At 39.4% G+C, this 21065-nt stretch overlaps 1 protein-coding gene across 1 annotated transcript in view; it reads right to left on the bottom strand.

Annotated features, from left to right (window-relative positions):
* The window catches only part of UNC79 (unc-79 homolog, NALCN channel complex subunit), a 97542-nt gene that overhangs the window by 47183 nt on the left and 29294 nt on the right, over positions 1-21065 (bottom strand). The window contains 8 exon segments of the mRNA XM_035888719.1: positions 2567-2674; positions 5029-6252; positions 7717-7866; positions 10082-10244; positions 11074-11256; positions 14365-14447; positions 14450-14605; positions 20587-20766. Of these exon segments, the coding sequence (XP_035744612.1) occupies positions 2567-2674; positions 5029-6252; positions 7717-7866; positions 10082-10244; positions 11074-11256; positions 14365-14447; positions 14450-14605; positions 20587-20766 (2247 nt within the window).

Below are 21065 nucleotides of genomic sequence, written 5' to 3' on the forward strand. Positions count from 1 at the left end.
ACCCCCACCTCACTACAGCCTCCTTTCAGGTAGTTGCAGAGGGCGATAAGGTCTCCCCTCAGCCTCCTCTTCTCCAGGCTAAACAACCCCAGGTACCTCAGCTGCTCCTCATCAGACTTGTGCTCCAGACCCCTCATCACCTTCCTTGCCCGTCTCTGGACACGCTCCAGCACCTCAATACCCTTCTTGTAGTAAGGGGCCAGAAACTGAACACAGTATTCGAGGTGTGGCCTCACCAGTGCCAAGTACAGGGGCACGATCACTGCCCTGATCCTGCTGGCCACACTATTCCTGATACAAGCCAGGATGCCGTTGGCCTTCTTGCCCACCTGGGCCCCCTGCTGGCTCATATTCAGCTGGCTATCAACCAGCACCCCCAGATCCCTCTCTGCCGGGCAGCTCCCAGCCACTCTTCCCCAAGCCTGTAGCGTTGCATAGGGTTGTTGTGACCCAAGTGCAGGACCCAGCACTTGGCCTTGTTGAACATCATGCAACTGGCTGCAGCCCATCAATCCAGCCTGTTCAGATCCCTCTGTATAGCCTCCCTACCCTTGAGCAGATCAACACTTCCATCCAGCTTAGCGTCATCTGCAAACTTGCTGAGGGTACACTCAATCCCCTCATCCAGGTCATTGATAAAGTTGTTAAACAGAACTGGCCCCAGAACTGAGCCCTGGGGAACACCACTTGTGACCGGCCGCCAACTGGATTTAACTCCATTCAGCACCACCCTTTGGGCCCAGCCATCCAGCCAGTTTTTTACCCAGCAAAGAGTACGCCTGTCCAGGCCACGGGCAGCCAGTTTCTCAAGCAGAATGCTGTGGGAAACGGTGTCAAAGGCTTTACTAAAGTTCAGGTACACTATATCCACAGTGTTTTCCCTCATCCACTAAGTGGGTCACCTTGTCATAGAAGGAGATCAGGTTGGTCAAGCAGGACCAGGTGATCAGGCCCCGTCTCATAAACCCATGTTGACGGGGCCTGATCACCTGGTTGTCCTGGACGTGCTGTGTGATGGCACTCAAGATGATCTGCTCCATGACCTTCCCCAGCTGCAAAGTCAGACAGACAGGCCTATAGTTCCCTGGATACAGTAGCTGGTGAGCCACTCATATCTTAGCTAGTGATCTGGTCAGTCATCCCTCCATTGCTGTGGAATTCTCTACTCAAGAAGAGAAGTCCAAAGACAATATCTTCCTATCACAGTTAATGATGTATGCTTTCTGCAGCCAGGCACTGGCTGTACAAGTAATGTTATATGTTTGTGTTACAGAAGTGCCTTGTGCACACAGTCCTGATCAGGGCTTATGATGCAAAGCACTATAAAGACACATAGTAGAAGGTCAAAAATACTTCAGTCTAAATGGACAAGAGACACAATGGAAGCATTCAAGTCCCTTTTTGCAGTTGGAAACTGAGGCACACAGAAAGAGGAAAGGAATATTTACAAAGGAATGTAGGCTCAATATCATATACATACTATTCCCAATTTCATATATTGTATTTTACAGGAACACCTAGCACTCAGTGAAACCAGACAGAGATAGGTCTTAACCGGCACCTCTTTATCTGCTTTAGTAAGTAAGTGACTTCTGTATCATTAGGTGGCCAATAAATGTACTCTGACTATGAAACACACATGACATCAGACACTTGTAATAAAACTGGAGAGGAAACCTCTGATTTGGAGTACTCATCCAGCATGTCTAAAATAACATTTTCCTTTAATAGGCCAGACACCCCTTCCAATCAAATCAGCAGATGCTGAATTTCAGGAATTAGAATTTAACTTTTCTACAGCAATCTGAAATTGCAGTTCAGCAAGACAGTTGAGCTGATCTAGCAGCTCACTGGTATCAAAATGGGTCATCATTCCCCCTCCCTTTTCTACTAGTCAGAGTCCTGTCCCATCAACCTTTGGATGTGTTACTTAACATTACCTAGATGGACACGCCATTCTGGATTTTGTTAGTGTTCTAAGATGCCTCCACCTTCCAATGTTATCTACATCTGCTCTGTTAAGCCATGTGTCAATGTCCACTTAAACCAGTTCACTTTCCATTTAAATGGGTATGGGAGTCTCAGATAGTTACCACATTTCAGCAAGCAGCTGAGGAAGTGGCATTTCATGGCATTTTACAAAAATTGCAAGAGATTTTTTTCCTAAGGTACAGCAAGAAATGTACTGAAGACCATAGTAACAGCCCTGTGGAACTCTCATCCTCTGCTTCTGTGCACTGACAGTTGACAATGCCTTCTCTCACTGGAAAATAAACATTCAGCTTTAGTGAAATAATACTTTTAGTTGCTACCTACTCTAATTCAAGAAACTGAGTGACAAATGACTATATTTGTCAAATTTGCCATGTCACAACAGAAAATCTTGCAGCCACTAACTGCTAAAATCCTGCTGACCATCAGAGATTTAACAGATCTAGTGAAATCCAACACAGATGTACTTCCAAAATTCAATGAAACTCAGGGGAATCAGTTACCATACACAATACGCATCTGACGCACAAACACAGCAACTTAGATTTAATCCTCAAACTAGAGGTAAACTTACTTGATATGGAAGAGTGACTACTTGTCTCTGGGACACCTGCTTCAAGGGTCGGTGCAGATGATGACTCTCTTGGCATTTCCAGTGTTGAAAGTCCTTTGGCAGCAGGATCTGAATATGAAAACTGTGCTTAAACTCTCAATATTTATAATCAATAAATATTTTCCATCCATTTTCTCCCTGGATGCCTTTTTCACATCTTTTCAGTCATCCATTCACCATCTGGCATTCCCATCATTTTTAAAAGGATTCAGTGTGTGTGTGTTGTAAGAATTTTTATAGAGGCACAAGGATCTACTGCTTAAAATCACTTTTTAAAGGAGTTTTCTACCTATGTTCTTTAGAGCCCAGAACTAATAAACACACATAGAGTTTGATTTTGATCCCATTCACAGAGTGATTACCAGAACCACCAACATGGAAATAAGAGAGATACCACTGATGTAAAGCTAGTTTAAGTGACAGCTTAGCATCTTCTAAAAGCCTTGTCTCCAACATGTTACCAGTTTTTGTTCAAAAGGCTGCTGATGTAGTGGTTGATCCTTACGATTCAAAGAGTTAAAGATTCTATCATTAAAAAGAAAAATATGCCATTAAAACTAATGTTTTTGTTTTATGATAACTGATACTGTCAATATGGGAAGAATAAAGCAAAGAAATTTTCACGTGTTGACGGCTGGTTTCAGCATATCCTATAAAAATGAACATGTAACTGTGCTGTAAAAAGTCTCAGGCAGGAAACTCTGTAGCCCAGCATCGTGAACGTGAAGAAACAGCCCATTAGGATATTTAATTCAGAGATCAGTTATATCAGAAGCCCTTCTAAAACATATGGAAGTATAATAGGCTGACAGAGCTTGAATAAGCCTTTGAAATTATAATCAGCCCATTATGATGGCAATATTAAGCCTACTTAAATGAATTACAACACGTATGTTCTCAAATAAACTAATCAATAAGGCTAAACAAAGCAAAACAGAACATAAGAGATACATTAAACTACTCAAGTGACTAAATTACCTAGTTATCTGAATTGCCTGTATCCACCTGTAACATACGTGAGCACTTAATGAGTCATTGTGAATGTTTTATGCTCCCTTTGGATGACATACTTAGATGCACGCAGCCAAATGACCATCATATATGCTATACTCCTAGGTTCCACATGGTGCTTCAGAACTGGGACAGCCCTTCCAAGCAGTTTCAAGGACGACAGTGTAAGTTACTGCATGAAACCTGACCCTAATGGTCAAAAAAGCATTTGAGTCTAACTAACTGCACAATTCTTTCATGACTATTCTTCTCTAAGAACCTATGTGGTAAGTTCAAAAGCACTCAGCTCTCTTTTGTTTTTACAAAGTTCCAGAAGTTCTTCAGCTTACTGGAACCATAAATGGGACAATAGGCCCGAAACATAAAGAGAACAGCATAACCATGATCACACTGAATGATTTCTCCTTGTAAAAGTGGAATATCGTAATAGGAAATTATACCATGGTTTCCTCTGAGGCAATTAAGAAAGAGGTGAGGTCAGAAATGCATAAATATTCCCCCTCACTTCATGGGCAACAAAGAACTGAGGCCTGAGGGATCTTTTCCTTTTTTAATGAATACATTACAAAAAGACTGGTAAAATTCTAATAACTGAAAAATCCTGAAAAAAACCAGCCACAGAGGTAAAGAGGAAGCAGCAATACAGTTCTTAAAACTGTTTGACACATCCAATTGGAAACTAAGGAAACAGCTAAAACACACTTTCTCTAGACCTGAAAAACTTAGTAACAAACCCCTGTATTGAAATGACCTGAAAAAAACTTGGGATACACAGAAATACTGTATGGCTTTCCCCATGCTTGAACTTTAAATCTTTAACAAACACAAGCCATGTAAACTTTGTGGATAACTAATACAAAGAAGGCTACAAAAAGTTTTTAGTGTTTAAAAAAAAAGTATGTGTGTATGTCTGATCCTAAATGCAAACTAGTTAATTCCAAGTGCTCTTTGTCTGAAGTCTACAGCCTGCTCAGCTTTACACTTCATGATCCAGTCTGCTTTCCGCTGCCTTATGCTTGCAGAAAAGATAAAGGCCAAAAATCACTACACGTAAAAGAGAATCTGTGCAGCATGGACTAGCATAAAAAGCACAGAAGTATGACAATTTTTCTCACTCCCCACATAAAGAGGCCATGGAGTTTCACCCCTAACTTGGATATCAGAACCAATATTTTTGTCACTGAGCTCCACTTCCTTTTCAAATGGGCCCTCACACATGCACAGCACCTGTATGGTTAATACATTCCCTGTGAGAAACAAACACCTGAAAGCATTCAGCTAGCTCAGACCACATCAGATGCTATATATACACATCGCTCCCTATACATACACACATCTCTCCCTACACTGGTCTGTAACTAAAACCTTCATGCAGTAATAAGCTTTGTGATTGGATCAGTGATTGAGCTCACCTGCCTCCTTCTGCTCTCCCAGCTTGTCAAGGATGTTAAAGGAAATGTCCAGGTATTCTCTCTGAATAGCACTCACAGCAATCTTCCTCTGCTTTCTCTGGCGAGGAACAATCTGAATCTTAAATTCTGACTCCTCTGTCTCCTCTTCTTGTTTCTGCTCTGTGTTTTGTTCAGTATCAGACTCTGTGTTGGTATCGAGTTTATCACTTTCTGTTTGGTTTTCGGAATCTTCGGGGACTTTAATATGGACTGTCTTTACATTTGGGCTTGGAATTGCTCCACTAGGTCTAATTTCCTCCACACTGAGCTCAGAGTTATCATCAATAGACATTTCTGGAAGGGCAAATGACTTCTGCAGCAGGTCCCTTTTCTGTTTCAATGTTAGTGGGTTCCCAGAGGACACGTCCTGAGGTTCTTCTGGCTTAACTAACTCTGAAGCGTCCTTTTGATCTTTCGGAGAAGTGGAAAGGATCTCCTCTATCCCTGCTGAAGCACTGTTGCTTGTATCCTTAGAACTAAAGTCTTTGGAACAATCTTCAATGCTGAACTGGACCAGAGGAGTTGTGCTGAGACTGAGTGCAGAGACATTGATAGGAGTTGAGGGAGACGACGCAGCAGTTTTGCCAGAGACCTGGTCATTCAGCTGGTTTGTTGTTTCTTCTTCTTCATCGCTCTCCACTATTCTAAGGGGAGGAAGAGGTTCAAAGACTAAAGAGTCACTGTCTGAAGTGGAGAGTACTGAATGCTTTTCAGGACCTGATGTTGAGTCAGAGGACAAATCTATCAGATCTAAATCTTCCTTGGGACCAGCAGGTTTAAGCGGAGAGTCCACTTTCACTTCATAGGTTTCCATGCAGTTTAACCTCACTTCTGGTATGACAGGTCTTCTTGTTTCCTGGAAACTCTCTGTACGAGGAAGATTTTCTTGTGTTTCTGTATTTTCAGCTTTAGTAGAAGAATTCTGCCGAGATCGTCCATAATCACTCTGCCTGTGTATGGCGTAAGCAGCAGGGACAGGTGGTTTTTCTAAGTCACACCGATCTATGCAGGACTTCCTGCGATGTTCATCTAATGAAAACAACAGGGAGTCTGCATTCCCTATATCAAGAGATTTTTGTTTTAGAGAGCGCAGTTTTTTTTTCTGAATGCTTTCTTCTCTCACACAGCGTAGAATACTGTCTTGTAAGGCCCCCGTCTCTCTATATTCAGCCAGCTCTATTTCACCTGATTAAAACAGAAAGAGCTAATACTACCTCAGTTGGAGACTTATGGCAGATACCTTCATCTTTATCTCACAATTCAACACAACTGGCATTTCAAATACAAACCCAGTATTAAGTCAAAATTGTCTAAATTTTGTTTTAACCTAAGAGCCACATTGCAGATTTTTACAATCAACAACAAAACCCCCTACTTTTGGATAATAGGGTTTATTTAAATTCTATCCAAATTCTACTCATCCTGGACAGATGTACCCTGAAGACAGACTGTTTAACCTTACGCATTGAATAGAAGATAGCACAGGCAACTAATTTCTACAGACACTTGGGATGGCTACATTAGGCATGAGAGATGAAAGACAAAATGAGCTACACAGACCACTCTGAAGAGGTTTCAAAATAAATTTGGCCTACAGCATTGTGGACATCATTTGGACATCAGTGTATATTGAAGCACATCTACACATGTTATTTACTGCATCAAAGTGGGCTTAAAAGTGATGTGTCTAATTGAAGAAGCAAGGGTAGCAATAGCAGCGAGGGTACGGCAGCACAAGCCTAAGATCAGATAGGAGTTCAGAGGATTTTTCCGCCAACGATCCTAGACCCCAGCGGAGCCTAGCAACTGTCACACCACATAGTCATACCTCCCCGTCCTAGGGAGGAGTGAAGTGAGCACAGTCATACTTGCTGGTACTACCACTGCATTGGTATTTTACTGCGTGAACACATTCATTGAGAACATTTTAAAAGGTTATCACTGTTGTTATTATGAAAGACATAGTTTCACATAAAACAGAATACTCTTGATCATTATTATCCCCATATTTCACAATGATCCACATATGAATCATCATGCAAAAAAGCAGTGAGAAAAGTTAAAGTAGATGTTTGCTGTAGTCAGAATCATTCCCCCTCCCCGTGCAAACACCTGACAGAAAAAAAGGCAAGTGGGTGGGGGTGGAAATCTCTTCAATTTTTTTAGGGTATTCATTTCAGAAACCTAAATTTGAAAACAAAATCCTTCCTATTTTTTGAAACCATCGAATGACCCTTTTTACCAATGGAAAACCACAACATTTGCAGCAGCAACAATAAATTTGCTTACCCTAGAGTCCCACCTCATAAAAAAATGAAATTTCTGAGAAAAAATAAATTTGAGTAAAAATCTTCAGCCCAATGTGGAAGAAAATTGCAGCCAATGCTCTTAAACATTTTTACATTTGAAAGAGTTTAAAGTTTCAGAAAACAATTGCTGGGTTTAGATATTTTTATTTTGGAGTGCCTACTTTGAGACACTTGTAAGAGAATTCACTCAGGGAAATGAGGAGTACCTGCACTCAAAAGTCAGAGTCCTTGTATTCAAATTAGGTAGTGCAACAAACTCTACAAAGAAAGGTGGTAGCTTGAAACTAAGAGTAGGAAATTGTATTTTTGCATGAGTTTATACCAACGAAACAATTCATACTTCTCTGAGCATTCATCTCAACTGGTTGATATTTCACCATTTTGCTGCCACCAATTCTTTTCAGTCTTGCAAAGAAAGTTTGAGATTCTTTATTGCAAGGTCCAGTTGGTGTATCATGAATATCAGATTCATCAAAAACACTGTCTTCCTCTGCTGGAGAAAAAAAAAACTTTATTACTCTTAAGAGAGTGCAATTCCTTGAATGAAAAGCTGTCTGTGTAACAAAACCTCAGCTAGTTTCAATTAAACCTGAATTGGAAAATGAAGAATCATCTGAAGTTTGCAAGAAAATTTATATCCCAGGTATAACTTTGCCATTCTTGTTACATCTTGAATTAAGGTCAGAAAGGACAGAGAAAAAATGAAAAATGGGTTACAATGCAACAAAAGTATATCAAAGTTTTTACCATTCTAAGCTGATCTTTTCTACTAATTTCCTACTAATACAGATTCTTTAGATGGAAGAAATAGAATATATCTGGATACTGACTTGAGTAAATATATAGTGCTCAGTGAGAAATGGTAAACTGAAGAAGATCGAAATTAGAACAAGAACTGCAAGGTCAGTAATAAGCCAGCAAAATAGGGAAGTGAAAAAAGGAAGAAATGGATAATCTTGGGAAGCTGGTAATAGTGATAGAATAAGACCAAAGAGTATGAATTACAAAAATATCGGTCTAAGTAGTAATAGTAAAACTTAATGCTCCAGTTTGAGACCTGCTGGTTGAAAATGGCAGAAAGTAAGAAAGATCCAAATCCATTTACCCATCAAAAAATAACCTCATCACCTATATGAAATGGCTATAAAAAAAAAAAGAAATAAAAAAAGGAAAAATCCTTATCTATCATGTCTAGTGATTCATCTCCAAGGAAATAAGAAACACTACTGGGACAATACAGAAAACAGAGTACTCAAGAGAAGAAACAGAAAAGTTTGCCTTGTTTATTCCAGTAAGCAAACATGGAGAGGAAATGCATTTTGCGTCTAGGAATGAAAAGGCAAGCAAGCCAAAGAGTTAGAATGGCCCAAAACTGAAGACTTAAACTGGGCATTAATATCTTCAGCAGCCCAAAGCCCTTCACAACAGCTCTGGAAAGCAAGTAAATACTATTCTCCTTGCTTTAAACATAGGGAAACAATGATGAAGTGAGACCCAAGGCCACCCAGGGAACCAATGTTGGACACTGAATTGGAACATTGAGTTTTCTGAACTTGGCACTTACTGTGAACAGCAAGCTGGGTACTTAGGCACCTCGCTTTGTCTTAGAAATGTCTCAAAATCAATCCAGAAACTGAATGCATTTTATGAGTGTATTACTACTACCCTCAGCATTCTGAAGTCATTATGAATTAAGTCATTAACTGAGCTCAAAACAAAGAAAAGTTTATAGTAAGCCCACAGTTATCTGAACCCTCTTAGCCCTCCTCTAGCAATAGAAAACATCCAAGTGAGTGAGAATATGCAATACATCATTTACATCTATCTTAAGGTTGTGTTAATTTGCTAGCACTGAGTAATAGGGTGTTCAGGTAAACAAAATTTTGTGTCCTTGTTCTGCTGGCTATGTGTTTAGGAGCAACAAGCAGCAAAAGAGGAAAAGGTACTAAAATAGCACATAAGTGCATAAAAAGAGTGTCTCATGTATTCTTCAGAACAGTTTGCTGCACACTAGGAAGACTGTTTGAGAAGGATGATGTAAACAGCAAATAAGCAGATAAAAGGCAAAATAGCTGAAAGGCAGCTACAGATTAGCGTCAGAAGAACCTGTTAAACTTTGATCATAAATACTTAGCATGTAATTAACTTCACAGTTGTAAGGAGCTACACTCAGTGACACCATGTTATTTCAAGCCCCAACCTTACGCCAGTTCACGCCATCACAGTACCTCTGATACAGCTAGCAAGAATATACAGAGTTAGCAATTGGGTGCAGGCTCTAAGGGTTGAACCCTCTTCCGCCTTTAGACTTCTCTTTTCAATATCAAGTATTTGCTACTATGCCACATTATTATAAGTATAATCAGAATGTGGTGTCAGACTGTTGCACACCTTGTGCATGGGCATGATCAGTTAATATTATCATAGAAAGGCCAAGGACTATTCAGGCATGGTGACTGAACTACTAAGTCTAAGGTACACTCCCTCCACGAGAAGATACGCTGCTGTGTTATGCTTAGCCTGCAGAGAAATTGTGAATTTCTTTTACTCTAGATGGCTATAGCTGGTCAGATAAGTCACACCTTGGACTTAATCCTGAGTATCATGTTCTAAAATTCAGACCATATTTACCCATTTCTACAACATCTGCAAGACTTAATGAATTAAATCAATGTCTATCATATAAATAAGAGTGTCAAAAGTACCTTTTTCCTTTTCGCTGTATCGGCTTATGTTACTGTTGTCACTATACAAAGGACCAGCAGTTGCATGGGGCTTGCAGCTGTGATATTGAGCATTGAGGGTATTGACTGTGATGTGGATTAGGTGAAGTACAATCTTGCTGATTTCACAGTCTCTGTAGGGGTACTGTTCAGTGAAAGAGAAAAACTTCAGCTTAAAACCTAACTTTTCTCCTTGGATAAACATTTAGGCAGTAAAATAGAAAAATGACAAGAATATTGTCAGCTGGATGCCCCTTGCCTGCCTTTGATCATACATTTCTAAATACATCATGAGAAGCAGGCCTGTTTTCAGCTTTGTACAAGGAATTATTAAAAAAAAAATCCCTATTAGTAAGGTTTAATATATTTTTTACTTGACTTTTATATGAAAAAAACAACTATTAATAATAATGCAAAAGGTCTCTCATTAGAACTGTTCTCCAAATACTCTATTTCAATCAGCATATTATCATTCGTTTCTAGTGTCTTCACTTCCTTGTATGCCCCCCATAGACCTGCTAGAAATTCGTTAAGCATATCAAAAATATTCACAGCTCCATTTTAGTGCATAAAAACACATTACATTTTAACAACACTTCCTAAAAAGCATCATTTAACTAAAGAATACAAGCTGTTAAGCTGACCCCCCCACTTAAAGTTAATAAATTTTTTTAAAACTTATTCTAAGTTACTCGAAATACTATTCATTGGAACTTTATAAAGCATTTTCCTGTTTTCAAATCTGTTTTTCTTTCTCAGCCATGTGAAAGACAATATAGACAGCAGAAGTAATAGTCAGTAGCACAGATGAAAGCCTAACTACTTCAGATATTGAAATGAAATACAGTGAGTAAGCAAATAAAAGTGTTCTTTACAGTTCCTTTCACTTGAAGTACAGTTAGGTATTCCCTGCAATAAATTTCATATTGACATGTAAATTTTAAATTGGACAGTGTCTTTTTAAGACCACTCACCTTATAGAGAATAACAAGCAAAGCCTTTAACCACATCTGCCGAATGTGAGGTTTGAGGGACCACAGGGAGCAGCGAGGAGGCTGCTGAAAGTAATGCCTTAGCTGAGGACAAGTGCAATATTTCAACACCTGCACCACCAAGGGAAGAAGGTGTTTTCCCAGGCTGATGTTATAGTCCATCACCTGAAAAGAGTATCAGCACAGGAGTTAGCTCACCAAAATCAAATCCGCTGATGTGGAAAAGCAAAATAACTAATACCTTAACGGTATTAGTTAAGTGAAAAGAAACAGACATTTTTAAGGAAGTCTTACTATCCATTAGAAACTTTCTGCCAGCTTGCCAGGTTCTCATTTTAGCTAGGTAGGTAAAATGGAACAAAAGGAGATGTGCTCTCTAAGCCTTTCATCCTGCACAGTCTAAATTTTAACATAGATTGGCAAGTTCATAACATATATTATGCTGGGATAGCCTGGGATAGCCCAAGTTGATCATGCTTCAACAGCCAACATGATATTAGGTATATCCCATGTATAACACATATGATGCAATTGTGTGGTTTTGGAGGGGGGGTTGTGTATTTGGATTATTTGGGGGGGTTATATTAACACTGCATTGCCAGTTTTCATTATTTTCTCACCAGACTTGTAACATTAGCTGTTGGGTTCTTTAAGCCCCATGTTCTGGAATCAGATAATGAGACAAGAATTCCACTCTTCACTTCAGCAAAGGTAAGACTGTGTCTGTGATATCATGGAGAAGGTCTAAGCATGCAAATCCTAAAGGATCCAAGAATAAAGCTAATGAAAAATATCTTGCTCTAAATAAAACTCTCATCGATTTTAAGTGCTGGTGTTGCCATAGACAGGTTGCTGTTATTACTGCTAGTCATAAGCCTTGCTTCCAGCATGACCTTTGCAGAGCATCACGCTACCTGGTGCCCATCCTAGAGGTTTGAATCCTGATGGCTAGGTGCAGCGTGGGCAAATATTCTCACTGCCCTGACACAGCTGTGTTTTCGACTGAAACTGCATTGCTATTTTTCATTATCTTCTCATCAGTCTTGCAACACGTGGCCTTAAATAAAAAAAAATAATGTCCTGAAATCAACAGCTAGACTAGATGATAACAAGGACCCGCAAAGCCCTTGTCTCTGACTCCAGCCCATACTGGTTGATACCCAGGAAGGTATAACAGCAGGACAAGCAAACCCCAGCACATCTCCCAAGATCTAACACGTCCCTGCAGTTTCAGTGGACTTAGCACTTTAACGGGAGCCCTGTACATCTTAACAGACACAAACATCAGCTTCATCCACATCGCCCATTTCCTTCAGGTTTGTATTTCCTTTTTTGGTTTTGTTTTTATTAGAACAAGGGGGTAAGCCTAATTTACAAACAGAATTGATCTCTCAAGTTCCCTCCTTAACAAGCTGACTAGAGGTTTTTCCCTGTAAAATTCTGTAGTTCAATGTGCAGCCGTCTCAAATTTTTGTGCTGCATGCATAGAGCTAAAGAGATGAATCCCATGTCTATCCATGTAGGGTGAGCCTGTCGAACAGATAATCACCAAATATGGTCCTACCCTGCAATGCCTTGTCCCTTTCAGAGTGAGATACAGTTATATAGCATGGTTAGGAAAAACTCATCCATACAAGGAAGACAGAGCCCTGCCTTAACACAGCACGTACTGCAGTGCAGACATGTCTTAAGCTGAGCAGACCCATTTTTTAAGTTGTCACAGGAAGATCTGGAATAAATGATGCTGCAAATGTTGAGCAGAGCTCAGCCTGGGATGCTGAGCGGAGCCCGGCACTGCTGGCTTCCCCACTCCGACAGGCTTGTACAACATTGCCACCATGCGGGGCAATACTGCACTGACTGCAAACACCAAAACTTGCCCACTTCTGCTGCTAGGGAGAGAAAAAGGCATTTTATGCTTTCAAAATTCCAAATGCTCAGATTTGATGATGCAAAATACTAAGAGTCATTTGATTTTTTTTTTTTGAACTGACCATTCCAATCAAGCTTGGTATCAAAACCAACGAACCAGCGAGTCAGCCAAATCCCAAACTTTGTGGAGCTGATTGGGGCATGCAAGTGTTTATGACTAGGGGAGGGAGTGTAACTGGAATAGATCTCTTAAGAGCTCCATACTGAGTTTTTGCTCTGTAAATGCACCTTCGGACTGCAAACAGCATTTCTCTTGCAGTACAGCAGATTCCTAATACAAAGCAACTCTAGAAAAAAAAACCCCACAAAATATAAATTAAAGTTTTGATGTCTGCTACATGGAGAAAATTCCTGGCCTATTGAAGTTCTCAAGCTCCATTTGATGTCAGGGGAGCCAGGATTCAGCTATGAAGGTTTTCAAACAGAAATGGTGAATTCGGCTATCCTGAGACATTTTAAAGGCGGAAGAGGAAAGGCAGGCGCTGGTATTTAGCATTGGAATATGGAGTAGCTCTGAAAACCAGGTCAATTATGATCATTTGAAGTTTGGGAACCAAAACCTGGAAAAAAAATGTAAAAAAATGTGGGATATACTGCCCTGTGATCTAAACTGCTATTTCCAGACTCTCAATACAACGGTAGCAGGCCTGAATTTCCTTTTACATGCTTCAGCTTAAAACTCCAAGTGAAAGATTATTAACAGCACATAGCAATAGTGCTCCGAGACAATGGATCAGGATGCATTTCCAGCTACCCAGTTTGCATTAACACCTTCTATTTTGCCTGCTGGAACATGGATAGCGGACATCTCCATGACTGTGAAAGTTTATCCCAGTATCTACATTACAACTGAGTTCAAAAAATCACCAGTTCCAATGTAGGAACCAGAAAATCCTGATAAGAACTGGCAAAGAGGTTTGAGCACTCTCTCATTTTTCATACAGTGGTAGTATTTGCACGCCTCCATGCACACAAAACCGTTATCTCTATGCCAGTGATGCAGCAAGTTCATAGTAGGAAGTTATAAATTATCGTACTTCTATTTAACTATTTACTTTTTAACTGCAAAGCAAAAACCTACAATACTTCTATTTATTTACTTTTTAACTGCAAAGCAAAAACCTACAGAAAGCACTCAGGCTACATAGAGCCTTCTGAGAGTAAAGAACAAGCAGCCATCCTTGTTCCCAAAATCCTTCACAAACTGAAGAGGTATTAAGAAGGTTTAAGTAGGATTACAGCACTCAGCCATTATTTTGGTACAAACGAGGCTATGCTACCACCACTTCAACAACAGACAATAAGAAATAGCTGCAAAAAGTAGTAAGTGCCTTCACCTACTTGTGCTATTCCAGCAATAAAGGCATTAAAGCAGGTCGAAACACGCATTTTTTGTGGTGCAATCATGAAGCATCCTTCCTGCAAGCTTTAGCACTGCTGATGTCGGACTCAGCGCTGCTCTCATCTTTTGCCATGAACTTCATTAGCACAGTAATGAGCTGGTGGACAGTCTGGTGATCAATCCCAGCATCCTCTGGCAGCAGATCTTTTATTGTATTATCATTCTCTGGGGAGGGTTGTCCTATCAGCACAAGAGAGATATTGGTATCAGACATTGGATAAGACTGTAAACAGGGTACAGAATACACCACATTTTTTTTTTTCCAGAGTTCATTGCTCCATTTCTGCCCAAATACACATGGTGAAGGTGCAGGAGATAGGCATGCATTTCTGAGGGCATTGTTCCTCTGTTGCCTCAGGTTCAACAGCACATTAACACCTACTGTGTACACTGAAGTCCATTTCTCAGCTTTCCATGTTTAACCCAGCTGCTTACCTTCCCCTCCCAGTGCATTTCCACCAAATTGAGTGTTATTATTCCTTCACATCTATGAAATAAAGGAGAATGAAATCCCACTGCCACCAAATCCTAATCTGGTGTACTTTTCAGTCTTTCCTCAGCAAAAGTTAGTGGATATTAGTCTTTGCCAGCGGAGGATGTACAAATCAGCAAAGGTAAGAGATGGAGAAAATTCTACCAAATAATGATTAAACAAAGAATGAAGACTTCCCCTTTTAGCACGGAGTCCACATCTCCCTCAAGTAACTCGGCCCAAAATTTAGGCACTATAATTTATTAGGTTTTGGAACACTACGTATTATGTCAAAATTTTGATGATTGTTTCCCAGAGAAGAAGCCTAAGACTTGGTTTTATAAACACTGAATGGAAATAATACTTTGTGTGGGAATATGATCATCTGAAAGATGAGAGTCTACTTACAAAGCACAAGGAAGCTTGGGTGCTGGCTATCACTATCCAAGCAAAACAGACGCACGGCAAATAACATTGCAAACTGGGCAAGTATTTTCTTTTTCATACTTCAATTTTTTTTTTTAATACAGTATTTCCAGTTACTTTAAAGACCTTTTATCATTACTAGAATTCTCTAAAAATTGCCTTTGGAGTTACCCTCAATTTGCAAGGCCTTTTTTTACTGCTTAAAAGTTCCTAAAGATCTATGTTACACTAACACTAGGAATTGAATTCGTGAAAAGCAGCAGCTATTTCACCCATCAGTATATCAGACTCTTAAATTACATGCTTCTGTACAAATAAAATGCATTATATATGCATGATATGCAAAATAAATAAAAATTATTTCCACTAGGATAATCAACAAAGGGAATAGCAAATACTATTTTGACAGCATCAAAGGGGGGGTGATACTCGAAAATTAAGTTTTTATTACACCATTAATTTTAGTTTGTTCATTAAACACTGTAACAGTTGACAATTAAAAGTAATTGTTACTAAAATGTATTCTGATGTATTTTCTGATCCGTGGTTAAAAGGCTGCCTAACAGCAAATAATTGAGATGAAGCAAGCTGGTATAAAGCAGAATTATAAAATTATCTGCTTGTTTTCATTTCTAGGGTAAATCCTTTCAACTATTGGAAATAGTCCTTACTTTTGCAAGAGCAGATTAAGTTGAAGTTTGCAGGACAGACCATCCAAGCAAGATTAGCTCAAAGTATAATCTTAAAATTGCTCCTGCATGTCTGTTAGGGTTACTAGCCGGCAACTAATACCCTGTTAGAGTTACTTACATGTCTTAGGGTTTATGTAAATTCAACACTATCTATTTATAGCAAATACTAAAAATTATTTTAATATTCTAATTTACCCATATTCTCAATGGACTATGCTATTCTGACAAGGGACTCCTTTGCTGGTAGAACTGCATCTGTCTTGGGTTCTTCACCAGCAAAACTTCAGTGTCTGCCATTTTAAAAATAATTTTAAATATTTTACATTCTGTTGGTGGGTGAACAAAGGGGTTTGTTCAATTGGCTGTTTTGCTGAGCGTGGGAGAAGGTTGCTATTTCTGTGATAGCTGAAAGTGAAAACTAGGGGAGGAAATTTTCAGAATCACTTCTAGTAAGAATAACTTTGCTTTACTGGTCTCATTTTGGCAAAAAAAAAATCATGAACATCACATTACAGAATATTTCTTGTTCCAAAGAGTTTTCACAGGGATTTTTTATTTACAGAAGCTTTCCTTCAAAATGAAAATTCTTTATCCAAACTTTTGCTGGACCAAGATTTGCAGGTGCAAAAAAAAAACCCCATAAATTCTGAAATAATTAGAATGAGAAATACAGCAAGTTCCATTTTCAGAAACACATTAAAAGTGTATATAGAAAATAACTCCAGCTTTGTGGACATCAACTGAGGAATAATCTTTCTACATATACCCAGGTTAAAATTTTCCAAGAAATTCTATCACAAAGACACCATTTTCATAAAGATTATATTGGACTCTTTTCTTCAGCCCTACTTACTCTTATCTCTATTATATGTAGTGAGATTTTCCTTAAAACAAAGAAGGAGATGAGATGGAATGAGTCAAAGGATCGTGGGGCTCTAAATAAACCCTGATTCTCCAAATAGAACTCAATGAGTAATTAATCTGAAAAGATTAACCTATTTTACTTTCCCTTGCTGAACAACATAATTTAGAAGCTCGGTGATAAAACACTCAATTTTGCCATGAGTTTGTAATACCAACACCAGTTAACAGACACTTCCCAGGACTTTTGACATTTTACTTTCCAGAAATACTATTATTACTTTCTGAAGCATTAAAATCTCATTTCTCATACTTTACCCTCACTGAAAACTATACAGCAGGACACAGTGAACAGAGCTTCACCCTGCATAGTTTGTCATAGCTCTACTGAGGATCAAGTATGGGGAATGTCAATCACCTCCTGTCTTTACTTCTGATGCAGAACCCTGCAATGAACCAGCAATGGAGAACTGCTTGTTTAAAACTACAAAACCCCTACGATCCCATTTAGGCAATAGACTTTCAGAGTCCAGAAAACCTTCCTCTGCTGTCTGAAATGGGTCTTAAGTTATGTCAAGCTTGAACTAAACTTTCACTTCATTAACAAATGATACAGGATAATCCTGTACCAAATCAAGCTGTTTACATTCAATTTAAGAATGCAAAACCAGGGCAGCCCTGTCTTTACAGTGGCTGTGGTAGCTTTTACCCCTCAAAATGTGTGTGCATGCAGATACAATTTGTGTGCATGTGTGTGTGTGCCTACATACAAGGTGTATACATACACACAGACACCCCCCAGGAAAACCTCACATCACCAAACACACAGCCTTCTAGTTAATATACAGCCACCATTCCTGGTATCAGTCTAGCCTTATGCCCACAGATTCATCTCTTTATTCACGTGCCCCTTATATCAGACCCCTTCACCTTCAAATAACTTTAAGGTATATCACAATATAACATAAAACATCAGATCACAATTACATCATGCTTCATCACAATCATGACCCCTGTGCCTATCAATGAAACTCTCTAAGTGACTGTCCAGGGTATTGTAGAGGATAGATGAAAAAATACATGATCCTGGTGTTTAATCCATACAGAAGGCACACTGAAGTCAGCTTACATTTGAACTGTGCAAGGAGTACAGTTTTAGATCTAGAAAGAACAGATGAGCATGAGAACTGGTTCGTTCTAGTGGTATGTATAAAATAAATGTTTTCTACAGCAGATGTACAGCCTACGTTTAGGAGTCAGTTAGTTCCTTAGACGAATCAGATATGCTCAGTACCACCAATGCAAAGTGTTAGAAACTATGAGTCAAACCTTAAAAAAAACTATTTAACAAAAAATAAGATTTTAGAAAGAAATAAACATTGGGCAGGAGGAGAGGGACAGTCATTTGTCTCCTAGTTTCCAAAGTATCTGTGATAATTTTGAACCATATTATCAGACTTTTATTCATATCAGTGGTTACTAGCTGTATGCGACTTTTTATATGTACATTTTTAGTGGAACCTGAATTTGCAGCTTAGGTGATTAATTACCTGAGCCTGGAAACTGAAGCTTTGATATACCAAAATACATCTAATAAAATCACAATAGCTAACAATGCCTACTGTGACAAGTTTCTCTAAGCCCAGTATATAGCAGGTGAGTGATGCCATTAAATGAAGAACAATCATTCACCGACACATCTGTTCATCACACCATTATTTCACTTGTTCCTTCTATGAGCCTGTGACAACCTGCACATATGTTCTGCAAGGAACTGGTTGATTTCCAGCTCTCACTGGGCTAGTATGATAGGGCTATATACTGCTAATTCAGAAGCTGTCCTAGTCCATTTCACAGCTTAGTCAGTGCCCACGCTGGCAAGTTATTTTCCTTTCAGCTGATCACCCAGTAAGCTGACCTGTTCTAATTTTGAATTTGTGTCTGCTGGAAATACTGCAAGTCTTGAACAAGGAGTATGAAAAGATCTGAATCTGAGATTTTTCACTTCCAAATGGTCAGTCTACACAGGACTCAGAGCAAGAACTGTCAGTAGTCACAATTATTTAGAGATTACTTGGACCCTGCTGAGCTAGCAATTCTACAAATGCCCGCAGAAGGGCAACATCTTCACAAAATGTCAGTAAATGTAAAATAAGGGACTTACTTAAGATGTCTGTAAGCATACAGAGGAGACAAGTGTAGTTTACAGTACTGACAGTCAAAAGCATTCTGTCTGCTGTCTCTAAAACCTGAAGGGCAAGGATCAGGCTGAACACAGGTGACCCATGGGGCCAGCCTTCTAAAGATTTACTTGTTCCTGTGGGTAATAAAACACAGGAGGGTGAGCCACTGCCAGCATAGCTGAGTGCTTCTGAATAACCTCCTCCCAGCCCTAAGTACTACTTTCAACTGGGGGCAGTTTTCAGTACAGACTGAGGGCAAAACTTCAGTTTACACCTTTTGGAACCATGCTGAGACATGATTCACTGTGCCTTTTAGACAACTTCTATCTTGCACAAGTTTATCTCATGAATTAGCAAGAAAGCTAGCACTAGTGCCTTCCTTTTCCTGCTCCATCAAAACACCCCCCTTGCCAAACCCACCTGGTGTTTGCTCTGGTGTTCCTCCAAGTGCTGGAGCAGACTGCTCGTGCCTGGTCAAGCTCACAGCTTAAAGAAACAAACAAACAAACAAAACAACACAAGAGCAACTGTGTTTAAAAAGGCAGTACTGACATCTTATACTTCAGCATACATTCAGCGCTAACATATTTATGTTCATTCTCTCATGCACTGTTGTCAAGCAGTGAGTGTAACCGTTTGAAACATGTCACTTCTGTGCCCTACAGATTTTGTGCACATGTTCTATAACTCTAGTTTTCTCCATCATTCAGTTCTGCTAGGACAAGGAGCCCCTATGCAGGATCAGAAATTGGTCAAGAAGGATTACCTAGGAGTCCCAAAATATGGTGGTGTTTGTTTTGGAGAAAATAAATTACCTTTTAACTTAACAGTTCATCAGCACCCAGGTTTGAACATTTTATCAGTTCCTATTATATGGCTAGGAGCAATGTAAGAGGTCCAATTTTAATATAAAGACTAATCTGTGTTTGTAAAATTCTCTCAATGAGAATGGGTAAGCTTTATTTCTGCTTAGAAAGATATCTGTACAGCACTCCATACAGGCCTATGGATTTCCAGCACCTGGATCCTCCTATACAAGCTGGCAGGAAGGATGTGTTGCATGGATGTTGTTTCCTTAACAAAGGAATTCTGAAGATATCCAAAAGCTCATTTGAGACATTAACAGTTGTTTTTAAGATGTCTAGCATATGCTGCATACACTGATTATTAATTATGATTAATAAATAAATCAGTAACAGACGAGTTTTTCTGTAAACCCTTTATCTATTTTAGACAAAACTACTGTGTACTAGCCACAAATAAAAATTAAGATCTATCCACAAACTAGTCTTGGAGCATTTTGTTCTGGCATTTCAAACAAACACAGCACAGACGTAATGTTTGTCTATGTTCTTTGTCAGACTCACTAACTTGTCATTATCTGAATAATGCCCAAATCAGTCAGAAACCTAAATTTGCTATCCCAATTGGATAAGTATTGACAATTGCAATGTGTACCCAGCAATAGGATACAATCCTAAGGGAGAAGATACAGGTGTGTCACAAAAATATAAATAGATACTCAACGAATTTTGGTGGTTAAGGTTTCTGGAAGTGAGAGCGCTCTCTTTGACTCCACTGGTCCCTTCACACTGTCCCTCAGGGAACGCACACTCTTCTGACGATTACGTGCGAAACGAGCCCTCTTGATCTTCCACATTGCTGCATCACTGAGGTTGGCGACATTTGTCCGGACAGCAGTGATAGCTTTGCAAATGCAATTGACCAAGTTAGGATTCATTCCACAGCATGGCAAGGCCCTAATGCTGCCAAGTGCCAAATGCAGCTGGGCCCCAGGTCCCACTCAAGTCAAGAAAGCTTCATATGGGCTCAAGGGGTCCATCTGCAAGGTACTCATTTGCATGCTCTCATTCTGAAATCCATAAACCCCAAATGGCATAACTGTGTTTAAAAAATTATGCTGTTTCTTTAGAGATTGGACAAAAACAGGTTCTTGAAACCAAAACCTGAATTTCAGGCTAAGGGAATATGAGGCGCCCTCTATT

Source organism: Egretta garzetta, unplaced genomic scaffold (genome assembly GCF_000687185.1).
Source record: "Egretta garzetta isolate BGI_Z169 unplaced genomic scaffold, ASM68718v1 scaffold361, whole genome shotgun sequence".
NCBI lineage: Eukaryota > Metazoa > Chordata > Aves > Pelecaniformes > Ardeidae > Egretta > Egretta garzetta.